General features: G+C 44.0%; 1 protein-coding gene across 1 annotated transcript; it reads right to left on the bottom strand.

Moving 5' to 3' along the window:
• Positions 1-2,986: 2,986 nt before the first annotated feature.
• On the bottom strand, positions 2,987-6,885 carry UTS2 (urotensin 2). Its single transcript, XM_039727790.1, has 4 exons — positions 6,692-6,885; positions 4,405-4,515; positions 3,840-3,883; positions 2,987-3,225 (listed from the first exon to the last, which is right to left on the bottom strand). Exons 1-4 carry the CDS (start codon positions 6,792-6,794, stop codon positions 3,109-3,111), a joined length of 375 nt encoding a protein of 124 aa, XP_039583724.1. The 5' UTR covers positions 6,795-6,885; the 3' UTR covers positions 2,987-3,108.
• Positions 6,886-14,168: the final 7,283 nt, after the last annotated feature.

The following is a 14,168-nucleotide window of genomic DNA, read 5'->3' on the forward strand; positions in this document are numbered from 1 at the left end:
GGCATGCAGGACTTAAAGCTTCTGTCTGCATGACTTTTCTAAAAAATTTTTGTTCTAGAGGAAGTACAGAGAAAAAATTTATAGGTTTAATCCATGAGCGTGTCTCATAGAGCAAGGAAGTTCTTAAATTGCAAAGCAACAATTTGTTCATCTCTTTCTGCTTTAAGGGACTTAACAGAGTGATATGATTGATAGTGCTGAAAGAAGCCTGCAGGAGAAAGGCAAAATCACTGCAGGGAGCACAAGGTACAGAACAAAAGTAGCATCATACTGAAATTGGAAAAGAAAGAAGTAATCTTGGATGAGTAGGTGACTGAAGTGCTTCTGATAAGGTAAGTGTTGCAGTGCCTTGAAATACAGGCATCTTGAAAGTAGCACTGGATGTATCCTTGCTGAGGCTTATTGATTTCTTTTTTTAAAGGGTTATTTGGTCATTTTAAGCATTCTTAAAAATGTGAGTCAAATTATCTATCTATTCCAAAAAATGAGGATAAATGAATGGACTTGTGAAATGAAAAACGTTCAGGCTTGGATCTATGTTTTTATTCAGAGATCAAGGCTCTTTCAGCCTATCCACATTTCTGATTCTCAATAGCAGTGATCCCCCTGCCAGCTCAAATCCTGGCTCCCAGCTGAAAGCCTGCAGTTACACATTTGTGTGGATGTCAGAGGTGAGCTGCATGATGTACTGCTGTATTTTTGGCAGGTGGTGAGAAATTGGACCTGTGATGCTTAATCATCCCATTCTCAGAAGTAATAACCTGTGTTTTCTGTAGCAGATTTGCTTCAGAGCAGCCTGCTCCCTGTCAGGGCATCCATCACACCCTGCTGAGCCCTGCCTGCTTGGCTCCCAGCTGCAGCTCCACTTTGCCCTCTGCCACCTCTGCCCGTGGGCTCAGAGTGCTGCTGCCTACACCAGCTGCACCTCCCGTGGAAAAACAAACCTGCCTGGCTTCCAGACTCTGTCTGCAGGCTGGTTACCTCTCTGTGACAGGCCCAGCCCTGTCTGTCCTGCAGGAGTGAGGGAAAGCTCTGAGCTGAGAGCTGGCAGGAGCTGGGTGTCTCAGCAGGATGGGGGAGAAGAGTTTGCCCTCCTGGGTCACACCTGGCCAGGCTCTGCTCTTGGACCTGGAGCTGAGTTTATCTGGCATCTGCCAGGAGTGTCCTTTGGGAAGGAAGCACTTTTTGAGGCACTGTGGAGCCCCCCGAGTTCTCTTTGAGAAGCACCAGTGGTGTCCACAGACAGTCTGAGCTCCTCCCTTTTCAGAGGCAAGGGCTGTGACTGACAATTTCAGGCTCAGATGAAATTCTGGTATATTAGAATTAGCTGAATTCCCCCTCAGCCCCTGCTGCTGTGAGCTGGCCTAGCTGGAATAATAAATTTGTTTGGTATTGCTTCTTTAGATGGCATGTATGTTAGCAAGTATTTTGTAGTTTTAAAAGCTAAGGTTTCACTATTTATAGATCAATTACCTTGTCTTGACCCCATCTTCAACATCTGACAGCTCTTCATTTCCTTCCCTCTCAGGTAGATGGCCAGTGAACTTTTTAATACTTGTAATATCTTTTTTGTAATCATTCACTCTGATTTTATTTATTTAGCTTTATGCTTGCAGTTTTTGAAAATATTTCCCCCCCAGTCTTTTTAGGCTCTACACTTCTCCCTGCCTATGTGTCTGTCTTAGCTGGTTATTCATTTAGATAAATTTGAAGTCTTTTCTGAGAAGTTTTTATTGTCTGATGAGGTAGCAGAAAAGGAGTAATTTCCAGAGATCCACTGACTTGCTGCACTGTGTAAGAGAAGGATGAATGTCAGAAGATTTCAAATTGCTGCACAGGGCATCCCCCTGCTCTGACATTGAGGACATTTTTCCCTGTTACAGCTGGCATCATCTGTCTTATAATTTATGTGAAGTGAGCAAGCTGTTTTAAACCTGTAGGCTTTGTTTAAACAGCACAGTCAGAGATTTATGATGTGTGCTCTTGAGATCAATGTAGCCTGTGTATCACTGCTAGGTGTTTACTTCCAGCTTTCTGTGAGCCTTGATTGGAGTGAGGTGTGTATTGAGCAGGGAGTTTGTGGATATTATCAAAAATGCCATCCCCCAGGGACAACTCCTGCCTGCTTATCTCTATTTCTTGCAGTTACTATCAGAAGCTGCCCAGGACTGAGAGATTTGGAAGTACTTTGCATGTAGAGGAGTCAGGCTAGAAGCTTTTTGTAGCTTTTTGTTTTGTCCTCTCCTTTATTTATGTTACATGCCAAGATACAGCAGCGTTATCAGTGAGTGTACCTTGAGTGTCCAAGCAGGAGGTGGCTTGCCCTGGGAACACAGATTATCCCTGTCCATGTTTCAGCTTCCTGCAGCTGTGTGTGCAGGTCACAGCCACAGAATCTTTCACGTGGTGTCTGTCATTCCTGCCTCCACTGGCTGTCCAAATCTGGGTGTAAAGTCTTGACACTGGCAATCACATTTACCTTCTGTGCTGTGCTTGATAATAATCACACACAATTCTTCAAACCCATGGTATGCACAGGCAGCCTGGGGACTGGGCAGAGAAATAATTTGTGGGTCTTTTTACAAGTGACAGAGGAGCAATCATCCCCAGCAGCAGAGGGAGCAGTGCCTGATCCTGACATGGATTGTTTTTGTGGTGCCTTGGGGAGGCAGAGGGGGCTGGGCAGTGTTAAGCTGCCATCCCTACCTGCTCAGCTTCTTCAGGGCATGCAGCAATGACCCTTCTTCCTGGCACCCCAATCTACATCAAGTGACAAAGGAGAAAGTCCCCTTGCCTCTGGTCTTTGACAGAGTTGATTTCTTCTGGGAGTTTTCACAGAACCCCATGGGAATTTTGCTTCCCCTGCCCAAGTTCTCTTTGTGCTGTGTATTTGTCTCTTCCTTCCTGTTGTGCTGAGCTCTAAGAAATGACCACATTGCTCACAACATAATTGCAAAACATCAAGAATTTATTCATTTCCAAGTAGCATAGAGTCTAAAGTTAGGCGCTGCCTTCGTGTTTCTTCATTCTCATTTTAAATCAAGCCAACCTATATACATGTTTTCAGACATCTGTATAAATTATGCAGCCACTCAGGGAGTTCCCTGTTTACACACAATATTTCCAGAAGCACTCAGAAAGGTTCCCACGTTTCTTGTACTGTTTCCTGTCCTTGGCCAGGACGCGGCCCAGGAAAGCGTTCCGAGGATGATTCCCGTGGAAAGCCTGAAATCAAACAGTGGAGAGGTTCCTGGTGGGAAAGTACATCCCCCACCCTTCCTGACCAGCCAGCCCTGTGCTCTGACGGGGGGAAGGAGGGGACTGCCCAGTGGAACCTCTGCTTTGCACGTCCCACTAAATCCCAGCCCTGTCCTCTGCATTTGTGTTTAATTCAGCAGGAAGTGAACAGGGATGATGTTCTCCATGCACAGAATGGTTCAGAACAAAGCTGGTAATGCTCTGTAACCTGTGCTGGGGTGGTGCTGAGGCAAATACTGGTGCCTGGGCTGATGAAGCTGGAAATTGGCTTTTACTTAGCTATTTTTCTAGGGGAAAATTAAATAAATAAATGAAATTTTAATTTTTTATTTTTTTTTTAAGTGGAGGGTTTAGTATTAAATTATCTGGATTACTTGCTCTCATCTTTTTTTCCTTTTCCATTTTCCCCCCTCTCCTGTCTATCTAACTGCTAAATGATTCCAGCTTCAAGAACACTGTGGCATACTACCTTAGTCCATACTGTTTGTGAAGTCTGCTGATCTGAAATTATTTCTTGGTAACAATAGTGTGTAGTTTAGTCTTATTTTTCTTGTTTCAGTGACAGATGGTTATTTACTTACCTCTTTGATATTTTCCCCTGGGTTGTAGTTGCTGGGAGTAAGACCTGTTAAAGGGGAGACACAATGAAATGTTTTATATTTAGAAATAATAAATTAGGCAATAATGTGCCATAATGCTACAGCTGACAGAGGTCTCAGACTGGAATATCCAAAGGTAACATGTATTGCTTCCCAAACCATCCATTGCCACTGATTCTGCACTTTCTGCAAGTATTGATGTAAGTAATATGTTTTGTAAGACTATTTTCTTCTGCCTGCCAGCTCCTCTTAGGCCAATCCTCTCCCGGGTTTTGCTGCCTGGAAGTTTTGCAGCACTCATCTGGAGATTTGAGGTGGTGTTGAGCTGCAGGCATGGCTCCTCAGCAGGTTTCCCCAAAGTGCCCCTTCACTGAATGCCAGCTGTTTGTGCCTTACCCATAACATTGTGTTTTAGCCAACACCTGGGAGCTGGGCTGGGATGTCTGTGGGAGCTGGGCTGGGGTGTCTGTGGGAGCTGGGATGGGATGTCTGTGGGAGCTGGAGGTGTGAACCACGGGCACCTCCCACTGCTGTGGTCAATGCTCACCTGCTCTGCTGTCCTCGGCCAGGGTGCCCAGCAGCTCTGGCAGGAGCTGGAGCAGGGAGGAGCTTCCAAGGCTGCCCAACCTCTCCAGGTTTAACCTGGAATCTTCATCAGCTGCCAAGGGAAGTGACAGAAACAGGCACGGGGTGAGGCTTTTGCTTTGCATCCCTCTTTGTCTGTCTCAGGGGATTTCTGAGCAGGTCTGTTGGCCCCACCTGCTGAAGGTTGAAAGCACCAACCATCCATCCTTATTTAATTCTTCTACAGGGGATAGTTGGTTTTGTATTCCTTCCTTCCAAAGCTTTGAGAAAAGAGAAACCTTCCTGATGTTAATCTCAGATTTTTATTTCTCTGGTAGAAGTTTTGTGACAAAAGTTTTTGACCAACAGCTGCCCCTCCTGTCACTTGAGGTACTCAACCTCATCCTTCCAGTACACAGCCAGACTTGTATGTAATTTTTAAAAAATTGTTTTAGTTCATTTCTTTATCAACTAGTTCCTATGCTGAAGCTTTCCTGTGAATTTCCTGACAAAATTTCCTGCTTAAGACCTATTAACCTGCTCAGTCTTACAATTACTAAATGCAGTAGAAGTTGTGGAAGGGCAGGAATAAAGGTAAGAAAACTTGCAACTTATTTTTGCACCAAAATTCTTGGTGCATTTCAGTCATCTCTCATTTAATGTGTGCACCAGTACAGATGTTACCAGTTTTTCCAACACAATGGCTTGCTGGTAGCTGATAAAATTAATCTGTCTATGCATAAAAAATTCAGAATTCTGTGCCAGCCTGTGCCCCAAGGCAGGTTGCCAACAGAAGCCCTTGGCAGTGCAATATCCCAGGTAACTTGGGTTCTTGTAATCTGAGCAGTAAATTTCATCTTTGCTCACACATAGCAGACATCCAAAATCGTGGGCAATCAGAGAGTGTCATTATCAAACACTATTTGTGTAGATGAATATCATTTTGTAATTGTATTTGTAGGTGACCCTAAGGAGTCTCAGTTGCTCTGACCTGCAGGCATGGGTGTGACTGTAGCTCCTCACATGGAAATGTAAGAAAATAAACTGAAATAATCTCCCAACATTTCAAAAACTCGCACAAAGATCAGGAATGTGAAGACCTTGGACATGCCTGTTATTGGTTTATTCACTGCATAAAAGGACATTTGCAAAGGACAGCGGGGATTTCATTCTAGGGCTCAAAATAAGAATACAAAAAATTCCCAGTGCTGTGTGGAGACAATCTGTATCTCTGGCCATGGATTATTCTTTAAATCAGAGCAGTGCTAGCAGGTAAATTTGCTTTGAGATTTAAAAAAGCAAAAACCCAACCCAAAACCAGCTCTCTTTAAGAGAGTTCCTCTTCTATCTTCTCCTCCCAGAGACTCTTTATATTAGCAGGGAAGATCTGAGAGCACAGTGATTGACCCTAATGCAATAATGCTCAGAGCCAGCTATGATGTGACAGATATTACTCATATTGAGTCAGGGGTACCTGTAAATGCAAACTACACTGTGGAAGGCTTGAGGAGATGCTGGCTTAGAGAGTCCAAGATTTTCAGAGCAGACTGGGGACTGCTGATACCTGCAAACCAGCAGCTCAGCTGTTGCAGAGCAGGTAAGAACAGCCACTTTTTAATAGCCAGCTTTATGCAATAACTTCTGGGTCGGTTTGCTTGTTCTTTCAGAACTCATTTCAGAAAGTCTTCCAGTACCAGTCAGGTCTGATGGTAGTAACCTTCCAGATTCTGCTGTGCTTTTTTTTTTTTTCTGAGCCATTTCAAACTTTGAGCATCACTTTCTCAAGCAAAGATTTATTCTTTCCCTGAGCTGAGTGGGATCTGAATTAGTGCAAACAAACAGCATTCTCAGTACATAGAGAGATTTGCCTGTTCTTGATGTTTGCAATAGGTTTCCCCTTTTTAAACACAAAACAGCTTATTTAGAAGGGTAGAAACAGGAGAGACTGTGCAGCCAAGTTTCTTTGAGTTACCCAGTGCCCATGAGAGAGCTGAAGGCCAGCTCACATCAGCGCTGCAAGGCTCAGATTCCTTTTTCTCCTCCATGCATATTTTTGTTTCCTGGATCTCAAAGCAGCAGGGGTAACCACTTAGGGCACCCAACGTCCCCACTGCAGAAGAGCAGCAGGCACTGCTGTGTCCCTTGTGCTGCTGGTGTGCTCCTGCTTTCCCTGCAGCTGAGCAGCACAGACCCGGGCCCGTGGAGAGCACACTGCTGCTTTCACTGCTCCAGCCCCCGTGTGATAACCAAGAAAATCAAAATACTCTTACCTGAGTGTTGGTAAGACATCTCACTGGCATCGATGATGGGGAGACACAAGAGAGGGCAGGAGAAGCTGACGATAATGAGACAGCAGAGCATCAGTTTATGCATCCTTGCTGTGTTGGATGTTCTGTTGTGTCCAGCCCTGTAACTCAGAACTCCTGGCTCACTGTAGCCTCAGCTCCCAGTTTCTCCCATTATATAGCCACTCATGACCTCATAAACACCATCATGTTCTCTCCCCCCTTCAAAAAAAACCCAATGAATTTATTGCCCATTGATTCTAAATGGAAATCACTTTGCATTGATGTAATTTTTCAAGGTAACAGTTCATAGACAATAAATTTACTGTCTTATAGCTTGGTGTACAAAATGGATATTATATCAAACCAAGCACAGTAAAGTTTATAAATCTGGCATTTAAAAAAAAGTAACTTTCAGTTATAAATCATGAGTTAACAAAGGGTCAGACGTTGGTTGAAATGACCAGGGCAATAGACAGCTGATTTATGAGCCTTAGCAGTCTTGACGCAAAGCATCTGATATGAAATGCACTTTTTTTTCCCTCTCTCTTTTGTGAGATGGATGAATGTGTTGTGTTGTATTTGTTGTGCCAGAACAAAGTAAAAAAAAGAGGGAGTTAAAAAAGCTTGTTAACTTACAAAGACAATACTAGGAGAATTCAATTTTTAAAATTTGTTTTGCTCCCCCTTGCAGAATTTCACATTTATTTATTTGGGAAAACCTCATCCAATGGTGCCCTAGAGAATTGTCTTGGCAGAGAAAGTGCAGCTTCCATCTGGAGACTTCTTGGTACATATAAACTACTTTGGTTGATGTTAAACACAGGTCCCTCTGTAGACTGGGAGACCATTTTCCATTTCACTTATCTTCTCTTTCAGTTGGAACTAACTACTTAATTCTGAGTATGTTAGCAAGGTTTTTCCCCTGTTTGCCTATTGCTTTTGCCTAATGCTACCACAGGAGTTGTCTTATGTCATCTCAACACTTTAGTCCTTGTTTCCCTCCATCTAGCAAATTTTGGCTTTACTTACAATTTGATTTATCACATCACAGAGCAAGGACTGACTGGACTGGTCCCTCACCTCCATTCTGTGTGCAGTGTCATATCCAACTGTATAGAGCCTTGAAAATAACACAAAAAGGTAAGTTTATGGCAATATTCTTTCCTTTCAATGGTGAGAAGATAATGCTTGTTCATAACAAAGTGAGGTTTGTTACTTTTCTGCCTGTTCGTTACTTTTCAATGTTTTTGTCTTCAAATGCTCTTCAAAATACTGTGAAATCCAACTTAAGTTGCTAGAGTTGTTTCCTTATGCTGCATTTTGTGATAAGTTTAAGTTGCAAAAGGTGTGAACTTCCCTGCTTCTCATCTTTTTCCTTTACTAGCATTTCCTGCCAAGGATTAATTTTTATATTGTGCATCCTGTGGCTCCTAAGACTAATTTCAAATTGGCTACATCATTGATATAGAACAGAAGTATTTCTGCTGCAGGTCTGAACACCTGCATGGAGAGCAGCCCCCATGGGTGGGCTAAACACAGTGGGCTCTGGAAAACACCTCTGGAAAGGTTTCATTCCATCCTCCAATTCCCCTGCTCCAAGCAGGTCAGCCAGGACAGCTGGTCCAGGAGTGTGTCTAGTCAGGGCTGAATAGATCCAAGGATGGAATGGGACAGAATTTCAAAATTAAGCTTGATAATGCCCCTGGCATCCCCACGTGAGTTCAATGCTCTGATCTGAGTGCACAGGTGGATTTTGGAGAGGTGGGAAAGGACCTGCAGAGGTTCTGCCAGCCTGAACTTCTCTAAATTTCCCTGTGTACACAGGTTGGTGTTTGACTTGCCTTGACTATTGAACATATTCTTCAGGTATCTGCACTACAGATCCTGTTTCTCTGCACTTCTCTTTGCTGAACTGAATGTTTATGACAAAAGAATTTCTCTGCTGAATTAACCTAATGTGTTTTATCCCCCTTTCCCTGTGCTTCCCTGTGAGAGAGGTAAGTAGCAAGAGAGGAATTCTCTCTCCTCATCTGAGTCATGCAGCTCTTCGTTCCAAAACTGCAGACAGTAATTAGGTCTGATTTGATGCATGATCTCACTGCTGGTGCTGGATGCTCTGTACAAACGCTTCTCCTTCAGAGAACTATCAATGACAATGGTATTATCAATATTCACCCTAGGCATCCTCCAAGGAAAGCTAATGAAGCACTCTTACCAGCAGCTGCTGTCCTTTGCCTTTCCCCAAGGGAGACTCAGCCTCTCAGAGCCACCCTGGAGTGCGTCATGCCCAGCTTGGGCAGCGTGCCCACAGCTTATTGCCTCTGCTCAGCTCTGCAGTTGTCGCTCAGCCGCTCTCCTGTGTCACTCAGCCACTCTTTCCTCTCCCAAAATGTCAAAGGTGTCCCCCTCGGGCGGCAGTGCCAACGTCATCGTGCCAAGCAGGGAAACAGCTCATCCTGAGCAAAGGCACAGAGCCCTGCATCCATGGGAGAGGGGAGTCAGTGGGAATGGCACTTGGAAAACTTGGAAATTGGCTGGAAACTCTTCTGCTGTATTTTGTGGGGGAATTTTTCAAAGTTCTTTATGCTTATTTAGCCTTTGAAGTGTCTCAGGGCAGCAGGAGGTAGATAAATTACAGTAGTAGGGTTAAATAAATTGCTGAACAAATTCTAAGCAATAAATATATGTTAACCTATCCCAAAAGATTATCCTCCATTATCAGAAGAAGCAACAATTCCTACTTTAATATGATGGCTCATGAAGAATAAGTTGCTAGTATAGCCAAGACAACTTTGGTTTCATTGAGTCTATTTTTTTTTCAATCACAAACATCCCCAAAAATGATCTATTTCTGTGTAAAATAGTATGGATGAAATGCAATCTATAATGCAACAGTTCTTTCCCCTGTTGCTAAGTGCTTTATGGCAAGCAAGCATGGGTTGTTATTAGTAAATATTGTGACAGTTGGCAAAACCAGGAATTCAAGGTGTGATTTACCAGTAGCATTTGCATGAGACTTCTTCAGAGGATGTGATTTCTGGTGTAAAACTTTGGCTTTAATTTAGTTTACAGGAAGAGAGGTGTGCAGTGGAATGATTTTGTCTTGGCACTGTAATTGCAGGTGAGCTCGTTATTGAATGAGTACCCATCTCTTCCTTGAATTTTACTACCATTTTTGACTTAACATGTTGCTCCAAAGAGTTTTAAATGTTGGCTGGAAAAACATTTGCACTGTTATTAATTTTTCTGGTAGGGTCTATTGCACAGGGGTTTGGGGTCTTTTGCTTTGCTGGTACTGCTGATACCTGTTCTCATTAACTAAAAAAACTAAAAATAAACTAAATAAACGAAAAAGTTTATTTTCATTTAAAGTTTAAGATTTTAGCTGACTATTCAGCTACATGAGATCATTACTAGATTTATTTTGCATACTGAAATAGCTACCTTGTGAGATCATATATGCAATAAGGTGGTTTTTTTCTGCTACCAAATTACATTGCCCTATTTATACTGTGCCTTTTAATGTGTGCTGGAAATAGCCTGTTTGGAGAATAAGGCAACCAAAGGAAAAAACTAACCATAACCTGCTGTTAACTTCCTTTTTGAAGATGCTTCCTCTGTTCCCAGTGTGTGAGCTGTAATGCACAGGAGTATTTAACCTTCAGAATTTATTTCAATGTTTTGTGACACCTCTGAGAGGTCCTGAGCTAGGCTCTCTTGTTCTGAAGGTGAGTATGTGCTTGCCTGGACACACACCCCTGTGTGAGGATGGGTCCTCAGGCCTCTCTGAAGATATTTTATTTTGCTACAGAATTGGCGAGGTGTAAAAATTCTCGAGCATGGGATCACAGCTGCCAAAACACTGCTCCTCTGTAGTAGAATTTCCAGCAGTCTGAGGGGAAAAAGCCCTCCTGCTCCTTGGCCCTGCTGGGCTGGCCCACTGTGCTCGGGGTATTTTCTCCAAGTGAGGCTTGGCAGGCTGGGCCCTGCTGCCCTGTCCTCTCAGCCCTGCAGAACCTCCAGCCTGAACCTTCACGCTGCTTGACGTGGAGGAAAGTAAATCTGGCATGACTGAGACGTGGAAATCCAGCACGTCAATATCTGATGGGAATTGAATTCTGGATAACGCAGACACAAACAGAGGAGCAGAAAGCAGGTCTTGAAATAGGGTTTCTTTCACCAAAAAAAAAAAAAAAAAAAAAAAAAAAGAAAAAGTAATGGAACTAGCTACGCAATTACAGTTTATTTTTAAAACTGAAATTATGACAGCAGAGTGTGTGAAGAAAGAGAGGAACACATCTGCAGCAAGGCTGGAACTTTCTCTGTACCTTTCACCTTCTATCCCAAGGTATCCCAAATAATCTGTTCAACTCTGGTAAGAAACTGTGATCTGGATGAAACAAAAATTTCTTTGTTACGTTTTTCTGGTCGTTCCACTGGCCATCAGAGAAAGCAGCAGGAAGCAGCCTTGCTGAAGGCAGGGGCTGTTTGTGAGCTCTGTCCATCCTGTGCCATCAGTCCCAGCCGTGGGACAAGCAGGAGGCTCGGGCTCGTTTGGTGGGGGGTGCACACGTTTCTGTCACACTGCTGCACCTGGAAACAGTAAAATTTTCCAGTTTGGGTTTCCTTGTCACAGAGAACTTGCTTGCGAGACATTTTCAAGGTAAAACCTTTACAAATGTTTCAGGAATGCGGGGTAGTCCAAATCAGCTCTGAGCTCGCCAGGACTCCGACCCTTTTCCCCTGAGGTGGGGACTGGGGGGGCAGAGAGGAATTGGGAAGAACAGGGACAGGAGAGGGGAAGGGCAGGGACAGGAGAGGAGAAGAACAGGGACACGAGCTGGGAAGGGCAGGGACAGGAGCTGGGAAGGGCAGGGACAGGGTGGGGGCAGAGAGGACCTGGGAAGAGCAGGAACAGGAGCTGGGAGGAACAGGGACAGGAGAGGTGATGTGGAAGAGCCGGGACAGGAGCTGGGAAGGGCAGGGACAGGGACAGGGGAGCTCGGGGGGCGCTGGCCCCGGGAGAGGGCGCTGCGGGTTTGGGCTGGGCTCGGGTTTGGGTTTGGGCTGGGCTCGGGTTTGGGCTCGGGTTTGGGAGGGTCCAGGGTCGGTGTGTGTTTGGCCGGGGATGCGTGTTTGGGTTTGGGCAGTCGGTGTGCTTGTGCGTGTGTTTGTTTTTGGGAGGTCGGTGTGTGTTTAGTTGGTTTTGAGGCTGCTGCTGGGTTTGGGTTTGGGGAGATGGGGTGTGTGTCTGGCTGGGTTTGGGGAATTCTGCGTGTGAGTGGTGGGGTCCGGGTGTCGGTGTGTTCATGTGTGTTTGGGGGGCAGTGTGTTCGTGTGTGTGGTTGGGTTTGGGGGTGTTGGTGTGTTTGGGTTTGGGGGGCAGTGTGTTTGTGTGTGTGGTTGGGTTCGGGGGTGTTGGGTGTTGGTTTGTGTGGTTGCATTTGGAGCAGTATACAGGTTTGGGGATGGTGGTGTGTTTGTTTTGGGGGTCAGTGTTTGGGTGTGTGGTTGGTTTTGGGGTGTTGGGTGTTGTTGGGTGTGTTTGTGTGGTTGCATTTGGGGCAGGTTTGGGGGTGTTGGTGTGTTTGTTTTGAGGGTCAGAGTGTTTGTGTGTTTGGGGGTGTTAGTGTGTTTGTTTTGGGGGGTCACTGTGCTCATGTGTCTGGCTGGGTTTGGGGGTGTTGGTGTGTTTGTGTTTGGGGTCACTGTGCTCATGTGTCTGGCTGGGTTTGGGGGTGTTGGTGTGTTTGTTTTGGGGGTCAGTGTGTTTGTGTCTTTGGCTGGATTTTGGGGGCAGGCAGGGATGTGTATTTATGTTGGGGTGTCAGTGTGTGTGTTTGGGTTGGGTTTGTGAGGAGTCAGGGTTTGGGGATGTCAGTGTGTTTGTGTCTTTGGCTGGATTTTGGGGCTAGTATTTTTCTTTTTAAAACAATATCATAGTCTTCCTGAGGTTTAATTTGGGTTGTAATAAAAAATTATCAAGTTAATTCTGCTGCAGAGATTGGTGTGATTGCTGCATACTATGACATTTTTCACTCTTGTTCTGTTCTTAAATTACATAATTCTTTTTTTTTTAGTAGAGTATTTAGGGGTTTTCCAAACAAATTATTTCCTGGAAGCTGCCTACACAGACTATTCAGCTGAGGATTTAAAGGAATGAATTCCAGCTAAACATTTCTGTCTCCTAGGGCTACAAATATGATTTTTTCAAAAACTGGTGCTACTAATGTCAAAAAGGAAAGCAGCAATTCACTGTTGATTCTTTTCTTAGTAGTTTGGATGATGGAGTGGGCAGGCCAGGCTCTTGTCTTGTACTTTCTCTGGCCCAAAGGGAGGAAATGCAGAAACTAAAATGCATTTTAGACTAAAGTGCAAAGGCTGCAAGAGATGGATGAGGCATAGGAATCACCTGAGACTACTTCATACTTTGTTAATTGCATGGTGCTCTGACTCATTAGTTTCTTACTACAAATCATTTAATTGGAAACTTAGTAATATTTTACTATCTGTTAATTGTTTTACTGGCTGCCCTGTTTAATTTTCTAAAAGAGCTAGAGGAAAAGGACTTTAATCTACAGTGGTGATAGAACAAAACAGTTTTGTCAGAGGTGTCCTTGTGCTTTTTTTAAAAAAAAAAATTCTATCTGGCTCTTCCCATTTGTTTTACTCATGTTCTTCCTGTTTTTATCACGGAGGCTTAGGATTACTTATCACTCCAATATCCACAGCTGATATCAGAGGACAAATTTCAGGTAGTTCAGTGTGTGGGCAGGAGCCACTGACTAATTAAGAGGAATGCTAATAATCATTGGCATTTAGCTGTCGTCCACTTAGCGTAGGCAGTAAATGAATGGCACACAAAAGCAGACTTTAATTTTTTTACTTTGTTTTCTGGCTGCATAATCCCTTTAATCCTTTGCTATCAGAGTTTTTTATTAATTAAATGGAATCTCTGCAGGCTCAGTGATTCACATTTCAGGGCAAATACGTGTATTTAACGGGGGAGGGTTGGCATAGGTCTCACTGGGCAACTTGAGGTTTAAAACAGTTCTTCCAAGGTTGTTTTGTAAATGAATGTGTTTTCCCTGGCAGTCAGCCGTGTAGGATCTTCACTCTTTAAGAGCTGTTTTCCAGTTTAGCAAAGAATTCCTGCTGCAAGTGTTAACTGGTTTCCTTGTGACCACTGACGGATCTTGTCTGGGGTAGAAAACTGTCCCTGGGAATGGCAGTGACCCACAGGAGCAGGAATTCACAGAGGTGAAGGAAGCAGCTGTCAGAGCTTTGTCTTTTCATGTGGCAAGTTGAATGTTTCTTGCTGTAATGGGATCAGAATTCTCTTTCCAATTCCCAAGGCATATTTATGATATAAGAGGGTTCTGAAGAGCAGTGAGTCTTTAGTTGGATACTCTTTTTGGACTCTTTAGTTGGACTCTTATTCTTTTGCTATGTTTGCATC

This window comes from Passer montanus, unplaced genomic scaffold, assembly GCF_014805655.1.
Source record: "Passer montanus isolate IOZ18808 unplaced genomic scaffold, ASM1480565v1 scaffold62, whole genome shotgun sequence".
Classification (NCBI taxonomy): domain Eukaryota; kingdom Metazoa; phylum Chordata; class Aves; order Passeriformes; family Passeridae; genus Passer; species Passer montanus.